The sequence below is a fragment of the Callorhinus ursinus genome, unplaced genomic scaffold (genome assembly GCF_003265705.2).
Source record: "Callorhinus ursinus isolate GAN/ISIS: 27379988/994484 unplaced genomic scaffold, GSC_fseal_2.0 scaffold3, whole genome shotgun sequence".
NCBI lineage: Eukaryota > Metazoa > Chordata > Mammalia > Carnivora > Otariidae > Callorhinus > Callorhinus ursinus.
In genome coordinates, this window is record NW_027397065.1 from 13,654,906 (window position 1) to 13,680,298 (window position 25,393).

Below are 25,393 nucleotides of genomic sequence, written 5' to 3' on the forward strand. Positions count from 1 at the left end.
GTTTTCCCATTGGTTACATAGTATGTAATTATAGTACATTATCAAAACTAGGAAACTGACATTGGAACAACATGTGTATGTAAGTTCTGTGCCATTTTATTACATGTATGGATTCGTGTACCCAGCACTGCAATCAAGATACCATGCTTTTTGAACATTATATTTTCCTACTTATGGAAAATAAAGTTTTATGTTTCTGCTTCTATGCATGCCTTATAATTTTTTATTAGATATCAAACAGATGTGCATTTCGTCTTGTTGGGTGCTTGTTTGTTGCTGCTGTTGAGCTATGTTCTGGGACACAGTTAGGTTACCTGGAAATAGTTTAATCCTTTGAGGTTTGCTTTTAAGCTTTGTTTGGCTGGACCAGAGCAGCCTTTAGAGGAGGACTAACTTGTCCTTCTGCGAATTCTACCAATGATTCTGACTTCTGGGAACACTCTATTCCTGGTCTCTGGGGTTTTACCTCTGCTCCTGCGTGTTCTTGACCCAGACTTGGGGTTTCTTCATAGGCATGCACATGCAGACCTCTGGGGCTCTCTCCTGCAGCTCTCTTCTTTCTGGTGTTCTTCCTATGATCCCCTTAAGCCCCCTTGGTCTGTGGAACTCCCACCTCTACCTCCTCAACCCATAGAGATTGATGGCTTCTGCCTTGGTTCTTCCTCCACATTCCATGCTCATGCAGCCTGGAAACTTCTCTAGGCAGTAAACTGGGTCAGACTGGGCTCCCTTCACTCATTTCCCTGTCAGGGAACATCCTATGCTGCCTGGTGTCCCATGTCTGAAAACCACTCTTTCATAATATTCTCTGGGAGCTTTTGAGTTGTTCAGGGTAGGAGCACTCCTCCTTTTGGGATCTAAATTTCCTTATATTTTTGACTCCACATTTCCTTATGTACAAACTTCATAAATATAAAAGGGAAACAAACTTGTACTTGAAAGGCGCATGTAGCCCAGCTTACAAACTTAAGTTCCTTCTTTTACTCTGAAGGTGTTTGAGCACTGTTTTGAAGGTGGGTTGTTAAATTTTTCTCATTCATAAACCTGGTCACTGACTTACTAATTTGTTGATATACTAATGAGTTTTAGTGCTTTCCACGTAGTCTGCCACCATTTCAATGTGCAACAAAACTGTTGAAATCGTCTCTGCAGTACCTTGACGTCTGACGCCTTGGGGTGCCTCAAAAGGGTCCTTGCAACTCTCAGGAAACACACTGAGGTCATGTCTATTCCTGCCAATCTTCTGACCCTGAATCACCGCCTAACCCCTGCCCCACCACACACACACACGCACACACACACACAAGAGACCTTTGTGACAGCTGTCCAGAGGGGCCTCGTCTTTGACGTCTGGTGCCAGGCCTGCAGCACCTGCTGTGGTGACTCTGGCAGGCCTCACTCAAGAGCGAGGGTTTTCAGCATTCACTCTGTAAGTAGTCCAGGGCCACGCTTAGTCAGCATTTTGTGAGTAATCATGCTATGTCTGGCTGTGGGCTAGGTGCTTCACATTTACACCTTCCATGTAATCCCCAGAGCTCACACAGGCCAGGGCGTATGATGTGTTCCCACCAGTGAGGGTCACTGGGTAGAGTACTCAGAAGGGTATCATCTCTGTATTGAAAAAAGAAAAATTAGTCCTACTTTGAAGGCTGCTTTCGTCCAACCTAACAAAGCTTAAAAGCAAACCTCAAAAGGATCAAACTATTCCCAAATAACGTACTGGTGTCTGTTACTAGAATCATGGCCAGTCCTAAGAAAAAAAAATAACTTTTTTCTATCTAGTGAAAGAAAATACTTTTTTCTGATATATAAATAATAAAAGCTCATGGAAAATTCTCAACAGCCACTAAGATTCCTCATGAGGTAAAACTGGGCCTATTGGGGTTGCCCTTGGGGAGATCAACCTATTCCATTGCTACTTGATCGAGAATTTTGGGTCTCTCTAGAGTAGGGATTTCCAACCTGTGGGCCACAGACCTCAGACCATTCCTCATCTCCTTTGATCCTCATAATCTCCATCTTAGGTATGGGTACAGTTATTCCTTTTTTCTGACGAGAAAAATAGTGCTTAAGAAATGTGCATACACATGCCCAGGGTCTCAGTGGGCATTTGGTGGAGCCAGGGTTCTTGCCACACAAGTCAAAAGATGGAGCCTTTACTGTAGGGAAGCGGACGTCTTTCTTTGTGGTCACTAAGTCTCAGGACGACATGAGGCTTCACTCAGGGGGCCTTTCCTGAGATTTTGGGAGATGGTGACACAGCAACTCTTTGCGTGGCTCTTGGGACATCACTGATGTTTTGAAAACAGCTTTTTTTAAGACTTGAGTTCTGACTCATTTAATAAAAAAATCTGTATCATGAACTATGGCAGACATATAAAAAAGGTATATAATTCATTCTTTTCATACCTTTCTGCAGCTGCAGGTAGAAGCAATCTAATCTGTGTGTTCACTGAACTCAAGCACGTGGTGCCTCTTTTGTGGGTCTCTTGGCTGGTAGACTCTGAACCACTTTTGGAGGTGGGAGAGGCTCCTTCAAGTAGGTGCGGGTTCACAGTCCATGGAAACGGCCTGGATACACTCAGCACTGCAGGGGAGATCACACACGTCCTCCGTCAGTCGTTAGGATGGAGGCCCGTGGCTTGCTCAGTCAACTACAAGGAAAGAATGACTCAGCCAGGCCTAGGGCCCTGATGGACAGGGATAAGGGGTAGTCTCTTCCTGGTCGTTTCTTTTCTATAAAACTTAAAGAAGTGTTCATAAATACTACAAGGCTTGTGATTGGTTGGCAAAGAAAAATCTTCCTGCTGGCCTCTAGCCTATGGGTTTATGGAAGTGAAAAAAAATAATGTAACTCAAAATCTGAGTCATTATAGTATTGGCATCCTCATTTAATGTCTTAATCTTTCAGAGACTGAAGTATATGTGCATGTTAGGGCAAATGCAGAGTCATAGCCAAATGAGCCTGTGGTGAGAGTTTCTGCTTACTGTGAGTGGGTGAATTCTCTTCTTTCTAAGGGTGGATGCAGCCCTGTCACTAGTTAGTGAATATGTAGACCCAACCAGCTGAGACTGGTGTCCCGGCCAGAGTGGGATTTCCAAGGGGGTAGGGGAGTGAGGGTAAGGAAGATGCCTGCGTAACTAATACAAGGTGACATGAAGCCAGAGAACCTTGAGCACTTTTCAGCTGGAGGTACGGGAGGACTCAAGAGGGCTAGATAGTCACCAGAGAGGATCAGGAAGCCGGCTCAAGCTAGAAGAAACCAATGATCTCAAACATACCTGACTCTAGGGCCATGCTAAACTTGTATCACTTTAGCTTAAATATCTTTATCCAGTGTCTTGTTTCAGCTCATACCATACATGCCCAGGCCCACCCTGCTTCACCTATACTAACCTTTTTTCTGTTTCTCTAACTTGCCAAACCCATTCCTATCTTAGGGCCTTTTGCACATGTGACTCTGTCCACCTAGAATGCCTCCCCTTCCTGATCCCATATTTTCATGATTGGGTTATGTGTAGTCGGGTTTCAGTGAAATGTCATTTCTTTGTGTACCCTGTCTGGAGCAAGCCTCAGCCAGTCACTCTCTCTGTTACATTATCCTGTTTCATTGTCTTTACAGCACACATCACTCTCTGAAATCATCTTGTTTTTACTGGTATATTTAGCGTCTTTTTGCTCCTACTGGAATGTAAGCACTATGAGAGCAGGAGCTTTTTCTGTTTAATTGGTTATTCCATCTCTACTGCCTAGAATAGGACCAGGCTCATAGCCAGGTTTCAGTAAATGCCTGTCCAACGAGTGAATGAATGAAGGGATGCATGAAGTCAGATACAATTGAAGAAAGATGGCCAAGACTTATATATCAGCCAAAACATCTGTAATTAAGTGTTGGTTACTAACCTGAGAATGAGGGGTCTATGCTCTGGTATATGTGCATTTCTGACTTTTGTGTTGTGTTTTAAGAACCTGACACTGACAAGGGCTTAATAAATATTAGATAATAAAAGATCATTTTTACAAGTTCCACTCTTGCTTCAGCAAAACTAAATTAGTCCTTTGTAGGCTAGATTATACAGGGTCAGAGGGTAAGGCAAGCCTTGGAGTGACAGGTCATGCCCAGAGGAAAGCTGAGAGATCCTTATTTGAGTTAAAAGTTATTGAATTTAATGAATGAAAATAAAAAGTAAACCTTGAGTTCTTATGAAGGTTAAAATAAAAATCAGCATGTATATTAAGTTCAAATAGTTATTTTTTAAACTATTTTAATAGTTTTATAACTCAGTCAAAAGAAAAAAGTTCTTTTAATTCTCTTGGGAAAATCCTAACTGACGTGTTAGAGTGGAATTCATTTACAGGAGAGCCAGGGTCTGGTATGGGGGCTTTGACTCAGGGGAGAGGAGCTGCCACAAGGGCAGGGTTGGAACGTGACCTTCCTTGACTGTAGCAGAGACCAAAGGCTAGCAGCTGGAGTGCGGGGCAGCGGTGGCCCATGGAGCAATGGCCTGAGCTTTCTGGGCTTCCATCGCCTCACTGGAAACTGAGGAGGTTGCGGTGCACAGCGAGGTTGAAATCAATAACCCCATTCTTGTCTTTCTTGGGTCCACTCCCTTACACTGAATCCATGTATACGCTGTGGCTGTCAGAAGCTATTTGTTCATATACTTTATATTTTTGAAAGAGACTTGTGATCTGGATTAAATTTAGGCCATCCCCTTCTTTCACCGTCTCCCGTACCACAGTCACAAATACCAGCTTTTTCGCAGCCTCTTTTATTTCTATGCCATTTATTTAAGACTTTTTTCTTCCCTTGGCCGATGGCACTGCATGTATGCTTGGGAGAGACTTTAGTCAGCAGGTGATGCCTGGGAACGTGGGACTCCTGCAGCTGCCTGTGAGGCCTCTTGGGATACATTTCGTGAGCATGTATCCAGCCTGTTGCTTTGGTGACCTGCTGGAAGTGGTCAGCCATGGACATGGAAAGATGATACTCTGAGGAAAGCAAGCTAAGTTTTGACTTTTCTGCTTGCTGAGGCAATATTTAACCTGAAGGAAAAGAAGACTTCAGCCCAAGAGTCCATGGCAGGCATTTTTAAAGTTTTTGTGTGTGTGCGGTTTTTTTTTAACGATTTTATTTATTTGAGAGAGAGAGAATGAGAGATAGAGAGCACGAGAGGGAAGAGGGTCAGAGGGAGAAGCAGACTCCCTGCTGAGCAGGGAGCCCGATGTGGGACTCGATCCCGGGACTCCAGAATCATGACCTGGGCCGAAGGCAGTCGCTTAACCAACTGAGCCACCCAGGCGCCCCCATGGCAGGCATTTTTAAAAAATATAAATCTTGCTAAATGTAAAAGAATTAAGCCAGATTGCTCTCAATTATATATTTTTAAAAATGTTACTGTATTGACAGACAATTTTTTAATATGCTATGTATCAGCAGTACTGTCCTTCCTATATTCAATGCTTATAGTACATTGTTCACATATTTTAATTGTTGGAGCATAATCTCAACACTTGACATTATAAAGCTTTATAGTTCGTAAGCTTGCTTCTCTGAAATAGGGATCTTCATAAGAGATAGGCCTTGTTGAGAAAAAAGCTGTGTATTTTACCTTTCCTTTTCTCTGCCCTCCATTTATTGTTCTTTTATCAGTTGAAACAGTATAGTTATATAAGAAAATACAAAGAAGCACAAAGAAGAATATTTTTAAAAATCATTCTTAACTGCACCATCAGAAGATAATCCTCATATGAACTTCAGTGATCGTACTATACATACTATTTTATAAGCTGATTTTTCTTTATGTAGAATATGCACAATATGTTTTCATTTAATGAAATGTCCTTCTAAACATGATTTTTAGTAACTACATGATACTTCATCCTATAGATGTCCATAGCACAGCCCTCTATTGTGGGAGGCAGTCCAGACAAGGAAGAGAATAGGGTCTGAAGCAGACGTCCTATCTTTCACCAGCTGTGACGATGGCCAAGTTAGGTACTCACCCCATTCCTCAGTCTCCTCACCCGTAAAATGAGGATAACAATAGTAACCAGCAACATATCGATTCCTGTGAAGATTAAGTTATGACACATCATACTTAAAACACTTAAGAGTGCTTATAATAGTGCTCTAAATAGATAGTCTTACTAAAGCATTATTACTCTATTATTCTATTGTATCATTGTATTATTCCAATAGAATCATTGCCTGGCACGTGGTAAGTAGTCAGTAAACATTATTATTACCTATATTGTATTCAGCTTTTTGATGAGATAATACTGTGAGGAATATCTTCGAAGAAAAAAGGCTTTGCTCTCTCCTTATTTCTCTGAGATAAATTTTTAGAAGTAGAATTGCATCTTTGATAGCAGGAGGGGAAGAATGAAGAGGGGGAAATTGGAGGGGGAGATGAACCATGAGAGACAATGGACTCTGAGAAACAAACTGAGGGTTCTAGAGGGAAGGGAGGTGGGGGGATGGGCTAGCCTGGTGATGGGTATTAAAGAGGGCACGTTCTGCGTGGAGCACTGGGTGTTATACGCAAGCAATGAATCATGGAACATTACATCAAAAACTAATGATGTAATGTATGGTGATTAACACAACAATAGAAAATTAAAAAAAAAAAGAATTACATCTTTGATACTTACTGCTAAATAACCCACTGTGGAGGTTAGCTTGAGCTTTCTGCTCTCTCCAGCACAGTAAGAGTGATGTTGTTCCTGGAAGTGCTCCATGGAGGAAATGGCAACTGCCCATGTGAGGATTTTTGGAGTTCTCCAGAATCACTGACTATTGAGCAATTGGGATTTATTCAACTTCCTCTTCCTTTTCAATGCTTGTATGGTCTTCAGGCAAAGATATGAAAAATTTAAGAACACATTTATTTTTGTGTGTGCTTATTAGTGTCTTAGTCTGAAGCTTGCTTGGGAAGATATTTGTATCGATATGAAAATTTGCCTTGTCTACATTGTTAGGACGGCTTCCCCCATTGAAACTAATACTTTTTTATTTTTAAGAAAAAAGCAACAAGCCTTGAGAGCAGTCAGCCTTCCAGAACCCATGCTGGTGGAACAGCCCCGGCCACCAAGGTCAGTCATTTCTTGAACATTTCTTGAAAAGACTCCTAGTCTTCAGGTTGATAAGTTTTGAACAAAGTATCATTTCTGTGCTGGGGGTGGGGGAGGGAATGTAATTTCTTAATAATGATTTGAATGATTTAAAACCCAGTAAAACCATTTATGCTTTAATTCTTTATGGCATATAATAAGTGTCCAATCAAAATTATCATCATAATATCTATAAATAATATTGGACTTTGACACATACTGTGAGTAGAAATATAGTGCTCTCACCTCTTCAGAAAATAATTCAGATTCTCCTCATGTGCATTAGCCACACCAGGCTCTCTGCTAAATGCTCTCTGTAATTATCTTATGTAATCTCCTCACAGTGTTATAATTATTATTCCTTTATACCTGAGGAAACCAGGGATCAGGGAGGTTAAGCATCCCTGACAAGATCACAAAGCCAGGAGGATGGAGGTAGGGTTCGAACCCAGGTTTCTTGTTCATACAGGGTCCTCTATACTGCTGGACCTCAGAAGCTCTAATTGAGCATTCTTTGGTAATATAGCACTGAAGAGCTTTGCAACTTATAAAAATCACTGAAACAACATATTTCAAAACAAAAAACAACAATTTTAGCCAATAGGTTTTTAACATTTAAAAATAGTTATGTTCAGCCCATCTCAACTTGTGGACTTCCAGTATGTCTGAGATCAGCAAAAACCTTAACTTATTTCAGGACGGTCTATAGAACTATCTTAAATAAGCATTTTTCCTTTAAAACTGGTGGCTTTCCTGTGGAAGTCTCATATAGGTTACTTACTTGGTTAAGAGTTCATATTTTAGTGCTTCTTGGAGCCCCAGCTGCTCTGCAGGCCCCTAAAAGGTGCCCAAACCAAAATCCAGCTGAGAAATGAGAAGAAGTTGGCCAGAGTTGACCAGATTTGGGGGTCTGACAGCATCAGTGCTCAGTGTGGGTAAGAGGTTTCTGCATAGCCAAACAAACCCGACTTACCTCTTTGCCACTTATTACTAGCAAGTTTACCTAGCCCCACTGAGCCTCAGTTTCCTCATCTGTAAAATGGGGATAGGACTACTCTTGACAGATCTGCCAAGAGGCTTAAATAAAATAAAAATAGAATATGTAAAACTCTAAGCCCCGAGCCTGGCATTTAGTAGGTGCTGGGAAAATGTGTCTCTGCTGTGACTGTTCTTATTAGCCTCATACTCTATTGTTTGAATGTCTGGAACTAACAAAGATTTTTCAAATATGTCCTGTCTTAAAGTACTTTTATTTAACTTATGCTTAAATTCCGCCTCTAAAATGAGAAGTCTCATTAGAAAACCCTACCCTATGAGATTTAGTGGATCATCAGCAGGTGATTTCCAAATTTTAGAATTATCTAAACTCTTGGGCGGGGTGGTGGTTAGTACATTGTAGAAAATCACACCCAGTTTTCTCTTGGAAGTTAGCCATAAGAAGCAGTCCCTTTTCCATCTTTTTTTTTTTTTTTTTTTACACACAATGTTATCATCCAGTCATTCTGAGTGTATAAAGAATTTTGACATCTCCCCCAAACCCTGCTCTGCCTCAGGAAGCTGAGGGAGGGTGGCGTAGCTGGGAGGTGGAGACATTTTAGTCACATGTTTAGTGTTTATTTAATGTCAAACTTGACATTCTTTCCTTAGCTTCTAAATCATTGTCATCTCCCTTCCTACATTATTCTCTCTCCTGTTGTAATTTCTCACTATAGATTCCTGACCTGCTTTGCTTCACCAGTTTCCTGAATATTAGTTTTCCAGAGTTTTATTCTTCACTCTTTTCTTTCTCATATCTTTAACATTTATAGAGTATTGGAAGAAAAAATTATATATATATGTATGTATATATCATACTTGCTTATTTCTTCTTTTGATGCCTGATTGAAAGGGCTTTAACTCAGCATCATGATCACTGTAAAGATTTTATTTATATATTTTAGAGAGAGAGAGAGAGAATGACAGGGAGGAGGAGCAGAGAGGGAGAGAGGGAGAGAGAGAGAGAATCTAAAGCAGACTTCTCACTGAGTATGGAGCCTGACTCAAGGTTCGATCTCAGGACCCTGAGATTATGACCTGAACCTAAATCAAGAGTTGGACACTTAACCAACTGAGCCATCCAGGTGCTCCAGCATGATCATCACTTTAAAGAAAAGGTCATTCCCATGCATCATTTAGAAAAGCTGGGGGTAATAGCATTTGTGATCACTTGAAGCCTTTTATTATACAATTAATTATTATAACACACACAGGCAACCTCATATTACCCTGGCACGTGACATGACAAAATAGTAGATATAATTGGCAGTGAGAATTAGTCTTGGTTTTCTTGATTCTTGACACATCAAACTTAAAAGGTACAATAAATGATAATTTTACCATTATAAAGAAAACTTTACAGTTTGAAAAGTTAAATATTTTATTTGAAGTTATGCATGAGCTGTGTGATATAGAATGGTTACCGTGTATTACAGAGCTGTGTTTATGAGCGTTCTTACTACATGAGTAATTATGTGCACAAGTAATACCACTTCTTCCGTGCAATTCTGGGCTTGGAAAACCTAAAGAGCTTAAGGGGCATAGGTCTTTCTAACTCAAAATAATCATTGTAAGATGTTTAGTGCTTAATATTTGATTTTTGATAAGTTAATAATGAGGACTAACGAGGCTGCAGAGATGATTCATGCTTTTATTCAAGCCAGTATGGAAAGAGTTGTGGTCCATACTCAGTCATGCGATTGTGCTCAGGCAATATGTATTGTGACCACCTCCTGTTCAGGTGAGGAAACCGAGGTTGAACTTGCATTAGGAATGTGGCTGCAGAAGCTATTAAGATACATTTGTTAAGGCTATTAGTTCCAACTGGAATCCAGGGTTTCGAACTCAAAAAGAATTTCTTGAGGATAGCAGGGGTAGCTCGTGGAAAGATCCAGAAGGCTCCAGCAGCAGGAATGTAAAGTTTCACCGCTAAGAACAATGCCCAGCCATACCAAGGGGGCTGCTTATGCTGCCACCACAGCTTGAGCACCTCACATACTTAGGACCGGATGCCAGAAAGTCTGCCACTGCCGTTCGTGAACACTAAGACACCTTGTCAGACACAGACTTCTTGGTGGGCAGTGGTCTCTTGCCATTGCTCACTTCCAGTCTCATTTTTTTATGGCACATCTGACTGACCAGGGACAACATAAGTCACACACCTCAACCCTGTTACAAGGGAGTCTGGGATTGTGAGTGCTCTGGATTCTACTTTGGGAAGGTGCATATTGATTAGGTGGGAAATGTATCAGTATGTAGTGAGGGTTTTCAGATGTGTGGCCAGCTGCCAACTGACAGGTGTCTCCTACAGAAAGGAAGACAAGAGAACTGCCTCACTGAACAGGAACATAAATGAATCATGATATGTTGTTCAGCAATATTAGGCCTTTAAAACAGAAGAGGGTACAAACAACTTTTCTCCCAGCTACAGGGGAGAAGATTTGCGAAGGAATAAGCACCCATCAGAAAATTCTTTTGTGATTTTGCTCCTGGTTTTGCCATAAATAGCTGTGTTGGCATAAATAACTCCCCTCTCTGGTGCTAATTTTCTCATCCATAAGATTAGTGAGAGGCTGGATAAACTATGTGTGTTCTGGCATTCAGGGTCAGCCTCACCCCACAGTACCACATGTGTGTTACTCTGTGTGTTAGGGAGGCAAGCGTTTTTATTTTAATAATTATGTATATATTTTAATGTGCTGAAAAATAAACTAGCACTTCAGACTCATGATCCAAGGATAGTTGTGCTTAAGACAGGCTAAACTAAAAGTTAAAAAGTAAATCGATTTTTGGGCACCTGGGTGGCTCAGTCGTTAAGCGTCTGCCTTCGGCTCAGGTCATGATCTCAGGACACTGGGATCGAGCCCCACATCAGGCTCCCTGCTCGGCGGGAAGCCTGCTTCTCCCTCTCCCTCTGCTGCTCCCCCTGCTTGTGCCCTCCCTTTCTCTGTGTGTGTCAAATAAATAAAATCTTAAAAAAAAAGTAAATATTTTTTTAATATTAAGTAAATACAATACATTTATAGCCAATTACAAATATTATAGGCAATGCACAAGTAACCAATGTTTGGAAAACAAAATTCAGAACAGTAAGTCTCATATTTTAATATTCACATTGAATCAGTGGGGTTTTTATTAAAATGAAGATTCTGATTCAGGAATTCTGCAGTGAGACCGAGATTCTACTTTTCTAACAAGCTCCTAGTTGCTGCTGCCGCCACTGGTCTGGCAAGCACACTTTCGGTAGCAAGGATGCTGAAGTGTTCTGATGGAGGGTAGTTTAGACTACCTGTACTTTAGATTACCTCAACAGTGATTGGAGAAACTCGTTTAAATACAGATTCTCAGGTTCCAAGCCAAGAATTCTGATTCAAGAGGGTAGGGTAAGGCCCAGGATTTTATATAGTTAATACCTACCCCTAGATGTTTCAGATGCAGATGATCTGAGGACCACACCAGGAGAAAGGAGGAACCTCAGGGACTGGGGCAGCCAAAGCACATCAGGAAGTAACAACGTCCCTCTTCATTTTTAGGAAAAGGAGCCTCTTTCTACATGTACTGCAGGATAAGACTCTCTGAAAAATTTATTTCCTAACGTATAATTACTCATCTGTACTCTTCAGGAGCGCAGGATCACTCACCTTCACTGAGGGGGATGTACTACCTAACACTGGGGGCTATGGTACCCAGGACTCATCCTCATTGGGGTGTGGCCCAAATACGTCACCTTGTGTTCTTTTTGTCATAGGAGGAAATGAATGTCAGTGAAACCTAGATGAGCTGAGGTTTAGTTAAAAAAAATTAAAAGGAAAGAAAATACTAATGATAAAAAAGGAATTTTTTAAAAAGCTTTATTTATTTGAGAGAGAGAGAGAGCAGAGTGAAAGAGAGAGCATGAGCAGGGGAGAGGGGGAGTGGGAGAGGGAGAAGCAGACTCGCCTCTGAGCAGGGAGCCCGATGAGGGGCTCCATCCCTGGACCCTGAGATCATGACCTGAGCTGAAGGCAGATGCTTAACCGACTGAGCCACCCAGGCGCCCCTAAAAAAGGAATTTTTAAGCTGTATTTTCATGGAGAATAATTTTAAGGACAAGGTCTTCTGCTCAGGGAATTGTAAAATATTAGAGTCAGAAAGGCTCTTACTTCAACAGCTTTACTTAATAGAAGTAAACAAAAAATGAAAATCAGGTGGCTGTGAGGAACACCTTGCACAGGAAGTTGGAGGGACCCCACTGCTCTGGCTGCTTGGTGTGGGTACAAAGCTGTGCAGAGGAGCTCTCTGCCTTTTTCATGCCAGCTGGCGGTCACCTCAGCCTTGGCTGGATGCAACACTGAGTCATTGCTCAGCTGTTACTAGCTAGGCCTGAGGTCTCTGCTCCCCAATCACTGACCACCACCTCCTCTGGACCACACCCCAAGCTCAGTGTCCAGAGTCTTTATTGTGACTGGTTTGCAGCTTTGGGAAAAGTTGGCTTTACATATTTCTTTTAAAATTTCATAACTCTGGGGCGCCTGGGTGGCTCAGTTTGTTAAGCGACTGCCTTCAGCTCAGGTCATGATCCCTGGAGTCCCAGGATCGAGTCTCAGGATCGAGTCCTACATCAGGCTCTCTGCTCCGCGGGGAGTCTGCTCCCTCTGACCCTCCCCCACTCATGCTCTCTCTCTCATTCTCTGTCTCTCAAATAAATAAATTCTTTAAAAAAATAAAATTTCATAACTTTTCTGTGAACGCTATCATTCATTCTGTATTTATTAGTTGCCATTCTTCTAGAACAAAGAACATTTCCCTTTCATTCATTCATTCATTTATAGCAGTGGGGACCTATGAATTCTTATTTTATTCATTGGCTTAAAATCCATTTTTCTGATTATTTATTTTGATATTTTTAATCACAGTAATATCTTATGTGCTATAATTTAGTAGAATGTCAACTGTGTTAAACTGGTCTTTAAAATATCCATTATACTATTTGAAATGTATTTGCGAATCCCTGGTGATGGTCATTATTAATTTGCTTTATTGTTTAAAAAGAGATATTTGGAGGCTTATATGTGCAAGAGCGCCCCTCTTGGCTCCCTTATTCTGGTGGGGTCACCGGTTGACAGCCGGGGCGCGGGAGACCCTTGCCATCAGCGGGCACTGCGTGCACTGCGCGTGGGCCGCGTTAGCTGAGGCGTTGTTAAGTTAGCCGGCTTCCCGGATGCCTGCCCGAGACGAGTGGGCAGGGCGGACGCCTCCCTCCGCGGACCTGCCGGGAGCTGCGGGGCGGTGCCGCCCTGGGACGGGGGCGGGGAGCGGCGTGCGTCGCGTCCCGGGGCCGCCCCGCCCCCGTGGCTCTCCACCGGCTGAGGCTCTAAACAGAAACCGCGGGGGCCGAGCCCAGCTAGGAATGCAAACAGCCTGAAAACCCAGCTGAAGTCTCTGGGCCCGGGAGTCGGACGCAGAGTGAGTACTGATTTCGGCCGCTCTCCTCCAAGGCCGCGTCTGCTTCCTGGGCGAGCGGCCCGAGCCGCCCTCTGCCCCCACCCCTCCCCCGGCCCTGCGCGGCCCAGACTCGCACCCCGCGCCGGGCTCCCCTGGCTTGGACCGGCGTTCTTACTAGTCTCTTGACCCCGAAGATGCATTCCTTTCCACATGGGCCCTCAGTTAAATTGTGTTACTTGTCCACCTCTCCCTCCCTGACGGTAACACTGTTGCTAGCTTTTCAGCTGGGAATGTGTCTGGTGACCGGACACGCGCGGTTGGGTTACAAAACCAGGGATTTGTGTGACCTGGGAAAAAAAAAGCAAAGAAGAAAAGCAGCAGCTATGTCTATTTGGTTTAGCATTTTTATGGTTACGACCCCTCCCCTGCCCGCCCCCACCCCCCAGCCCTGCCCTCATTACTGTGCTGACCTCCGTTTTAGAGAATGAGTTCACTCTGTATAACCTTTCCATGTACCTGATACATACTGGGTGTGGTGTGGCATATGTTGTAACATGTTTTGGTTCTATTTCCTTGCACAAAACCTGAGACTGTGGTCATATAACATCCCTGAGAGGTACTTTGCCTTTCAAGAATGCAAGGTGTTTTCATAGGTATTTAACAATCTCTTCTGGACTGTTAGGGTCCTGGTGTTTCTCCGGAACAGGCAAGAGGCAATTTCTTTATTCCTATTTTACAGCTTAAGAAAATAAGGCAGAGTTTTGGAAACTTCCTTAAGGGGCAAGACCTTCGGTTCTCTGACTAGTCTTCTAGGAACCCACCTATACAAGAGAGGAACCAGATGCTCAGTCAGCCACTCTGGAAAGTTTCTGCTGTGTGAGGTGTTGATTTGCCGAGTGAAAATCTCTGCATTGCAGAGGTCAGTAAGGAGTGGCATCTGCTGTTCAAAGGGGGAAACTATTTTCTAGTGAACAACCATCGAGTGTCTCTTCCTGATGTTTTGTTTGTGGGCACTGAATTCAACTTTTGCACACTGAATTTCAATATTTAAAAGATAGTTGTTGCTGGGAATGTGGTGGGAAGGGAGTGATGTCTGGGTTCTATAAGACAGTATGGTATTAAAGTAGTGACATTTAGCAAAATCATGCTGAAGTCAGAAAGGCTGCATCTGCTAATTAATGGAGAAAGGGTAAGGGGCCAATAGCAATCAGGTGGAGTGGGAATCCATGTATGAACAACAAGGACCCTTGGTATCTATTATTAAAAAAGTGAGACTTCACAATTGCAGACTGCACAACAGTGTTTATGAAGCAGCACATTCAAGTATAAATGTTAGCTGTGGCTCGGTTCACATGCTTTTAAAAAAGATTCCCAGTGCGTGAGAAGAGTTGGTTGTATTGTATTAGCGGTGAATTTAGTTCCTTGATAGTCCTCAGGATTGATCAAAGAAGAAGATTGTTGATCTTTTTTCATTTGGGAAAACCAGTCTTAATTTTTAATTCAAGAAATATTTTTTGAGCACTTATTATGTAGAAGTAACCATGGTAGATGCTGTGGGGATACAAATATATGGATCCTGTCTTCAAGGGACAGGATATAGTAAGAAGCTGGCATTCTAAGAACAGAAGTAACATAGCTAAATGAGACTATGTAACCAAATGAGACTTTACCTTGTGATAACTTTTGATGCATTGGGAAAATATTTTATAGAGAGATGTTAAATATGTCCTGAGAAATGATACAGAGTGGTAGTTAAGAGGTCAGGCTCTTACTTTTCTTAATCTGTAAAATGGGTATAAGAGTTTCAACCTCATGGCTGCATTATCATCATGTTATGTGAAGTACTCAGCTGATGTCTAGAACATGGTAGTTTTCACTAAATGTAGCAATAACTATCACCACTCTGTTCTCATACTGATTATGCTGATCTCTTTTTGTTCTGAAGCCAGTTATGTTTACTTTCTAATGATTTATTTTTTTTTAAAGATTTATTAATTTATTTTTGAGAGAGAGAGAGAGAGCACATGAGAGGGGGGAGGGCCAGAGGGAGAAGCAGGTTCCTCGCTGAGCGGGGATCCTGATGTGGGACTCAATCCCGAGACTCCAGGATCATGGCCTGAGCCGGAGGCAGTCGCTCAACCAACTGAGCCACCCAGGCGCCCTCTAATGATTTATTATTACTGCCTCATATAGGCAGGAGAGCACCAGGGCAACAATATCACCTTGCTAACAGGATTATGTGCAGCCTCTGCCCCGATCACCAAAGTCCAAGTATATGGACTTGTTCAGAAGTCAGCATGTCTTAAAAGATGTTGTAAAGTTCCCTTAGAAATCGGAAATAATGGGTCTGAGCAATTATGGCTTTCCATAAAAATAGCTTAGCTCCCTTGTTCTTAACCAGGGGAGGTAGCACCCAATTAAAGGGTATTTTAAAATACGTGAGTGTGTTTTAGTGATGCTCTAGCATTCACTGGGAGCAGGATAGTCCTGCTCACTTAAGAATTGTCAGCCCAAATGCTAGTAAGTACCCTGTTGAGAAACGTTGGGTAGCTAACATTTTTTTTTAAAGATCTTATTGATTTGAGAGAGAGAGAGAGAGAGAGCATGAGAGCAGATTGAGGGACAGAGTAAGAAGCAGAATCCCCACTGAGCAGGGAGCCCAATGCGGGACTCGATCCCGGGACGCAGAATCATGACCTGAGCCGAAGGCAGCTGCTTATCTGAGTGAGTCACCTAGGCGCCCCTGCTAACATTTTTTTAAAAAGGATTTTATTTATGCACTTGAGAGAGAGAGCATGAGGGGGGGCAGGTTCCCGCTGAGCAGGTGGCCTGCCACTGGGATAAGAGGCTCAATCCCAGGACCCTGGAATCATGACCCAAGCCCAAGGCAGATGCTCAATTGACTGAGCCCTCCAGGCACCCCTGACATTTTTTAATTTAAAAGGTATTTACATGGAAAACAAGAAGTGCAGTGGTTTATGACAACCATTGTACTTTCCTAGTATGCAGATTATTCAATATATCAGAAAAACAATAGGATTAAATATGTTCCTGTTATAAAGTTAGACACATTGGTGCTAAGACATACATTCTAGATTCATATAGTTTCCAAAATGAGAGCGTTGTAAGGTATACTAAAAAAGAAGATACAAAGATAAATGTGTAGACAGGAGAGCATAGACTGTGGGTTTTTTTATTTAAATCAGACTGACCAATTAGGTAGCTCACATTTGGGGAAAAGTAAATAATTCCACCTAAGAAGTAGTGATACCTTAGAGATATATTGCTAATGGTTTCCTAAGGAATGAAGACTATCATCTAAGCAAAGCCTCCTTAATTGAAGAGATCTGTTAAAGCACTCTGAAGAGAAGGTTATTGGTCTTCAGACAGAGAATGCAGGCCAACAGGGTAATTCCAGACTAATCCATAGCCCTAGAGCTCTCCCAGTCCTTGTTGTAGGAGGTGCTGCACCCCCCTTGGAATTCTCTAAGACTGTTCGTGATGTGTACTCTGGAGAGTATTTGCATCACATTCACCTGGGATACTTATTTAAAAATGGAGATTTCCCAGGCTCCCCCTCAGATTTACCCAGTCAGAATCAACAAGGAATCTAGGACTTAACGAGCTCTCTAGATAAATTTGTACACCTGTAAAGTCTGATGACCACCATTCTAAGAAGTAAGTAGGTCTATACAGAGCCTTTCTATAAGTAGTCTTCCTCTGGCCTTAGCAGTGCAGTAAAATCTCAGTGAATTTACTAAAAATTCTAGCTATCCACAGGAGCGCAGACTTCTGAATTATACTGAGGCTTCCTCATGAACTGGCTGGTTAGTGTTCATGACCCACAAGCGAGGACCTAGACCAATTCCATTTCACTCAAAATTGCCGTAAGAGATTGAGGCCAGCTTAGTAAGCAAGCATACCCTTTGGATTCGGTAAACTCTGGATTCCATGATGGGTTGAGGTCCCCTGCACAAGTGATAGAAGTATAAAGACCTAGACCAGGCCTTATAGCCTCTGGAGTTTCTGTGAATGGAGTTGTTAGTGGAGAGGGCAGAGATCCCTGTTCCTTAAGAGTAACCAGGGGCTCAGTCTATGGCATAGTATTTCTCTATTATCTACACTAAGAGGGTAGCCAGAGAAAGCAGGGAGTAGAATTATTTGTACATTTTTCAGTTACATGTGCTTTTTATATTTCCTCCTTACCATGAAAATAGAAAATTGTGTTTATATCCAGCATAGCAAATAAAGTATTTTGATATAACTCCATTACTATAGCCAGTCATCATCAGAATCCTGGAATACAAATAATCTGATGCTAAGATATGTAATAATACCTTGCATGCTTTCACACATGCATCTTTTCATAATATTTTATTTACAGAGATGTATCAGAGGGCTTGGTCTATAGCAGGGAATTGAAACTGGTAGCCAGAATTTTTAATCTTCGAGGATTCTTCTCTTATATTCACCATCTCTTTATTTATCTTTGTCTTTAATTTTTTATGTCAAAATTTATCCAGTATTTCTTTCTATGTACCTGGAATAGAAAGGGCTTCTTCCATCAGAATTCAGACTATTATTTTTAGGCATGTGCAATGTATTGTAAATGTTTGAAAGCCTTTAAATGGGGAATGTATGTTCTACTTTGTCACAAAGCCCATTACCCTGTCTTCATACTGACCTGATAGACTCGTTCACATCACCTAGCACATACTTTCATTTGAATTTTAGACCCCAATCTACAAAGATAGACAAATATTATTTTCTGAAAATTCAATTAGTCATTTGAAAATTGGATCCTTTTAATGTGTAAGTATATATGTAACAAATATATATATATATATATATATATATAATAAATATACACAGGCACACACACACTTATAGCTGAGCTGCATCCTGGATGTGTGTAGCATTAGGCGTTTCTCCATTGGTCCAGAATACCTGCCTATAAAATGATAGCAGTATTGGGATTGGTGATGTCTACTGCATACTCTTGCCTTATAGTGTAAGAAAGCTGATGTGGGCATAATCACAAGTATCAAGTGTCCCTGGGTTTTAGAACACACCAACTGGAGAGGACAGATATTCTTGAGGTATTGCAGGGCTGTCTTTTTAGGGAATATCTATGCTCTTTATTAACCTGGGTTGGCAATATCAGCACCAAAAATCTTCCTTTAAAAACTGGCTGGAAAGTACTTTTGCAAAATAATTTTGTCAGTCTATCCTAATATCTTATGTAGTCTGGTTCCTTCCTTCTGACCCAATGAAAGTATGAAGAGACTGAGTTTGTCACCAGGAAAAAAGTGCCAGTGGATTTTAGGTGGTAGAAAATGGTTATTTCCCTGACCCACTGTAAGGTCATCTTGTTTTAAACTGTTTAAAGCAGTGATTCTCTCAATATCAAGGAGTTTCAGAATCACCTGAGAGGCTTACAGCTTTTCAGTCTATAGCCGTTCTTCCCTCTTCCTCCCACCATTTCCCTTTTACAGGCTTCTGAGTGTTCATTGTCTGCCTCCCTCCCCCCATACTGCCTGGACCAGGAATCACTGCGCTGAGCTAAGGTGTTAAAGCTTGGCCGGTTACGTTGCCAAGTGATTTGACATAACTTTGATTGCCAGCAAACATTATGCATATTTTTAGTACAAAATGTTTAAATTATTGCACATTCCTATATATTTCACGAAAAGTTTCAACAGTTCACATTAGTGATTATTTTTGCCTAGCAGTATTATAAAACCTAAATTATCATCCATATGATATCTTACTGTAAACTTGAGTTTTTAATCAGTCAACCAAGTAATCATTGTATGACATTTTAGCCATAAAGTGTCTACATCATTAAGAAACAGTGTACCCCCTTGCTGAATATTCAGAGATCCAAAAGGAAAGGTTAACTTCTTTTGACTATTGAGTTTGAGGCTTCCCTTGCTTTCAAGAATCTTTTAATTATTGCAGTGATTGGTGTTGAATTATTCTCAACTAATGTTCTTGTGGTGAGACAGGATTCCTAGCCTCACAAATTAGAATTGTTTTTTTCTCTTGTTCTTCTGACAGTCATATTCTTACACCTCTTCACATATTTCCAAAGATTAAATGTGATGAATAGTGATGTACATATTTGCAATTAAAATCTTTGTACAACACTCCAATTGATTTCCAGTTGAACTAGTGATAAACCACATCTTCTCTGTGTATGTATAACTTCTCCACATTCTCCTACGGACCAGTGTACTGAAGGTTTGTTTGCTATTCAAAATGGAAAGACAATCAACAGGAAATAAAAGCTTAACAAAGAACATTCCAGCTAGTGCTGATAATCTGAAGATAATTCTAGAATGCTCTGGGGGAGGGGTTAAGTCCAGTAGCATGTATGTCGTTTGGAGAAGCTCTCCAGGATCCAGATATTTAAAAATCAATGGAAAGAGAAATTAACCAACCATTTATTAATTTATCAAACAACTGTGCTAAGTGATTTACATAGGGTTTCATTTCATCCTCTTAAGAGTTAACAAATTTTGTGGGGCTCCTGGCTGTCTCAGTTGGAAAACCACATGACTCTTGATTTGGGGCTATGAGTTTGAGCCCTACATTGGGTGTAGAGATTACTAAAAAAATAAACTTAAAAAAATTTTAAAGAGTTGCTTGCCTATTTTGCAACTAGGTAAGAGGGTACAAGGACCAATTTATAAATGAGAAGACTAAGGCTCAGAGAGATTAAATAATTTACCCTGGGCCACATGGTAGCAAGGTTTTATTTGATTCTAATGTTCTTTTCAGTGGGCTGGTCTTATAAAATCTTCCACTCAGTAGTTTATATCTAGGTAGTTTAATTGAGAGGTGAATGTGTATCTAAATTCAAAAACACTAGAAATCAATATTAGGTTTTCTGTTGTTATACTCAGTATCTTAATATGGCTGAAATTCTCTGATGAATGAAGTTTCCTCCTTGTGTGAAAGAGAGTATTGTACACTGGAATTGGAAAATAATAGTTTTTTTGACAGAGTTTCTTTAGACGTTTAAGTAGGCAACAGAGAAGGCATAAATTAGCCATTTTTGAGTATGAAATTTTTAAGTTGTAGATTAAATAGTATATAACTGAGAAGTCCCTTATCATGTAGGAAATACAGAATTTTTTACTTAGGTAAGCAGCAATGTTCATCAATTCAAATGATCAATTTACATCAATTTCAAAAGAACCTAAAAAATCCATTCTTCTGTTTCACTGAATTATTTCCTAGGGCAAAGTGGGAAAATGCAATGAAAGGTACTGTTATTATTATTCCTGTTTTATAGACAAGGAAACTGAGGCGCAGAGCAGTTCAGGTATTTGCTCAAGTTCACACAACTGGTAGCAGAGCTGGAATTCAAACTCAGATGTCTGCCTACAGAGCCATTCTCCTAATCACTAGACAACACTACCTCTTTAATATTTGAAAAGATTAAGGGGCGCCTGGGTGGCTCAGTCAGTTAAAGCGTCTGCCTTCGGCTCAGGTCATGATCTCAGGGTCCTGGGATCGAGCCCTGCATCGGGCTCCCTGCTCCGCGGGGAGTCTGCTTCACCCTCTCCCTCTGTGCTCTCTCTCGCTTTCGTTCTCTCTTAAATAAGTAAAATCTTAAAAAAAAAAAAAAGATTAAATTTGCGGTCAGCAGACATTTGTGAATTTGTTTTGCTTATATGGTTTCTGGAATGACATTTGACTTCACCTCACATTTTCATTTTGATTATTTGAAAATCAGCTTGCACAGGCAACTTTGTTATAATTCCTATTATTTAAGGCTTATTAAGAACATGCTTCAGTGGGAAGCTAGATGGTCGTGTGACAGGCCCATATTTCAGTTCCCACGTGATTGGTTCTTCATGAACTCCCTCTCGTTTTCCGTTAGAGTCCGTTATCCTTGTAGAGATTGAGATTGGAAGTTGGTTTTATAACATAAGGACTTATAACAGTTCTCAGGTTCTCTCTCCATTGTTTGGAAACCCAACGGAAGCCAAGCTGAAAGGCTCTGAGACAGTTGTTCAGCAGAGCTTAGAATATATTTTTTATATAATATGCCATCAGTAACCATATATGCATTAATGAGCACATAATCTTTTAGGATTTAGAAAAATCTGTGCTCCTGCTACCAAGATTCCTGTTCCTGTATTGACTTGAACATAGATCTAGAACATAGATTGAATCCAAAGAAAAATAATAAAATAATAAAAAAGAACAAAAAATAAAATAAAGAATAATCCATAATGTAAAATAATAGTACCCTTTTTTCCTTAAGAAAGCTAAATAACATTTGTGTTTAACTTTTCAAAGCAGTGGTTACCACAGAACTGCTCTCCCGTGGTGAGACTGAAGAAAGAGAAACTTTTGAGGCTGTTGGTATTAATAAAAATTTTTTTAAGATTTTATTTTTTTATTGATTTGAGGGAGAGAGTGTGAGAGAGAGAGAGCATGAGAGGGGGGAGGGTCAGAGGGAGAAGCCGACTCCCTGCTGAGCAGGGAGCCTGATGTGGGACTCGATCCTGGGACGCCAGGATCATGACCTGAGCCGAAGGCAGTCGCTTGACTGAGCCACCCAGGTGTCCCTTGTATTAATAAAATTTTTAAAAATCACTGATTTGAATTGATTTACCATGTGCTAGGCACTGAGCCAGGCACTTTATAAACATACCCTCATTTAATCCTTACTGTTTTTATACCCATTTAACAAATTAAAAACTCATGTTTGGAAAAGTTGAGCAGCTTGCTGAAGTTACACAGCTGGAATTGGACCCCAGGTGTGTGGGACTCCAGAGGCTGAACACCCCTATTTCCCATTTGAACATCTCTCCTTGGGTACATTATTTAATAAGCTTCACATCATTATAGCACAGAATATCAGAGTTGCTGAACTATAGAATTCTCAAGCCCGACAGCTTACCGATGAGGAAACCCTGTTCAGGGAGGTTAAGACTCAAGTTCACACAGCTTGTCAAAGGCAGTCCGTCTTCCTCACTGTTCATTATTATCTTCTATTCTGAAATTGCTTGACTCACAGTCTTAGGAAAATCCTGGCCAGACAGACCTTTTCTAGGTAGGCATAAGGAGAAGAGAATAGGCTCTCTTTTCCAGGTCTAACCTCTCTGCTTTATCTTGGGCAAAGTCAGACACAGTTGGAATTATTTCATGCCCAGGATCCCTAGAAGCATGAACACAACTTCAGAAAAAAAGCTGCCTTTCTACTCTTTAATGACTGAACGGGGCTCTGTGGCTTGCCCTTTCCTTTGCCCACAAAATAATTATCATTCCAGAAAACAAAACAAAACAAAACAAAACACTGGAAAACTGGAGTGTGCAAAGCAGTGAAAGTTGCCTTGTACCTGAAGTTCAATTTCATGCCTTTTGTGGATTTTTTTTTTTAAGCATTTGGGGTGGCCCAGTGTCAGAGCTTATAATTAGACACTCACAGGGTGTGGCCAAAACTTCTGTAATCTCTGGCATGGATTTAGCTCACAGATGAGCCCTGGCTATTGTGGTTGCCAGGCAACGTTTGGATGTTTATTTTGAGGTTTGCCCACTCCTTGCATCAGAGGCCAAAACTTATGTGCTCTCCACTTCCCAGAGCAAAAAGAGCTTTCTGTTTTTATCTTAAGTCTGTGGGTCCCTTTTAATATATTTTGTGAATGTACAGTGTACTCAGTTGAGATGGATCCTCCTGTGTCCCGCAGATAGTGTTCAGATTGCCTCATTTTGCAGTACTTTCCTTCACTTCACCTACTGCACTCAAGACTGAGTATCTCTTCCCACCTCTGAGGCTTGCTCAGGCTGTTGTGCTTGCCTGTTATGACTGTCTTGTCTCAGCCTCCTTCTCTCTCTCTTTTTTTAAAATCCAAATATTTTAATTTTTGGAGAAAGGGGAGTCCACTTATTACAACAAAATTCATGGGCATCGCTATCATATCTGTGCTCAAATCCAAGCCCTACTTCTTAACTGTGAAACCTTAGATAAGTTACCTAACTTCCCTGAGCCTCAGTTTCCTCATTTATAAAATGCGGATAATAATGGTTACCTCCAAGGATTTTTTTGAAGATACCCTGAAATCAGTTATGCAAAGCACCTGTCACATGGGAGATTCTGTAGTCCCTGCCTCCCTGTTGACGACACCACAGTAAATAATAGTTTCATTCTCTTCTGTGAAGCCTTTCCTAACCATCTCCCAAACACACGTCTCAGAAGTGGTCCCCCTCTTCTCGTCTCTTGTAACATCACACTGTACTTAAGATCCTATCACAACCTTATCTCGTATTATGTACACGCTGGGGTGTAAGTTGGTGCCTTTAGCAGATCTCCTGGCACAAAGTAGATCTGCATGTTCTCCCCCGTAGAGATGGTTCCACTTCATTCCTAGATGATTCACTGTTTATGTTTCACTGGAATCGTGTTTTGGGTTACGATTAAACACATTCTTTGTTAGGTGACTGTATTGAAGGCCTCCTTAAGAACATCATTATTATACTAAATAATTAAAGGCATTGGAAGAATGTATGTTATGGTGTGACAGCATGGCAAACAATAGACAAACTTAAACCTTGGAACATTCACTTCCTGAAGTGAAAAATCGGTCATTACAGAAAGAAAAATGTAAACCTGGGTCCATAAATGGTATTTCTGAGGAATGTCCCTGCTTTCCTCAGAAAGCCCCTCTTCTGCTGCCCGTTGTTTGTTCCAGATGTTGTACTGGAAGTGGCTTAGGGATGTTTTTGTGTATATATGTGCTCTTTATATGTCCCTTTTGAAGACAATGGTGATGGAAATGACTAGGTGTTTAAATTATGTTTCCCTAACTTGTGCTTTGAATAAAATTTCTGACGAATGAGTAAAACTATGTAAGATTGCTTTTGAGCCATCAGTTACTACTCTTGTGCTTATTCATGCACAGATTCATAATTTATTTAACAAATACTTGTTAGGCAACTACTGTTGCCAGGCTCTGGGGACGTGCAGCAGCTGAGGTAGGCACGGCCCCTGGCCTTGTGGAGCTCATGTTCAGGTCTGTCTTAAAAGTTCTACGAGGAAAGAACTTCTTTATAAAAAATCCATCATTTTCTTTCTTTCATTATTTGAGATTGTTATTAAATAAGAATCTTACTGTGGTTCAGTAACATGATTTGGTTTTCTCATGTGCCTCTAGCAGAACTAGTTTTAAAAAGTTAAAAATCATTTAATTTAGAAAAGGTTTATATTTATTTTGTGTTTTGCCTAAATTGTCCTAATATTTGGTATCTAACTTGACCCTCACAATAACTCTGTAGGGTGCATGGTGTTCCCATTATGGGAAACGAGATACTTAGCAGATTTAATGGGCTTGCTTGTGGAGTCAGGGCCACTGAGAAGCCAGAAGACTGAAACTTAAGTTTTCTAATGTATTAATTAATGTTCCTGATTCTAGCTTAAAAAAAAAAAAGAAAAGAGGTATTAAACGATATCTTTGGGGCCCCGGGGCGGCTTAGTCGGTTGTGTCCCGTTCTTGATTTTGGCTCAGGTCGTGATCTCGGTCCTGAGATTGAGCCTCCTGTTGGGCTCAGCAGGGAGTCTGCTTGAGATTCTTTCCTTCTGCCCCTGCTCTTGCTCAAGCTCACTCTCTCTCTCAAACAAGTTAAGTCTTTAAAAACAAAACCTGTATCTCTGTTAAAATGAAACATTAATTGATGATTAGACAATGGAAACAAAGATTGGAATCAACCGTGATTTTTTTTTTAAGTTTTATTTAAGTAATCTCTACCCCCCCAGTGTGGGGCTTGAACTCACAACCTGAGATCAAGGGTTGCATGCTCTTCTGA

At 40.9% G+C, this 25,393-nt stretch overlaps 1 protein-coding gene across 16 annotated transcripts in view; it reads left to right on the top strand.

Moving 5' to 3' along the window:
- The window catches only part of CAST (calpastatin), a 109,128-nt gene that overhangs the window by 25,844 nt on the left and 57,891 nt on the right, over nt 1–25,393 (top strand). For 12 of the 16 annotated variants that reach the window (XM_073888441.1, XM_073888444.1, XM_025866825.2 and 9 more), the window contains exon 3: nt 7,025–7,096. In XM_073888441.1, the coding sequence (XP_073744542.1) occupies nt 7,025–7,096 (72 nt within the window). Of the gene's footprint in view, nt 1–7,024; nt 7,097–13,475; nt 13,595–14,312; nt 14,493–25,393 lie in introns of those variants that run through there. The other 4 variants (XM_073888492.1, XM_073888500.1, XM_073888488.1 and 1 more) reach the window with 4 other exon arrangements.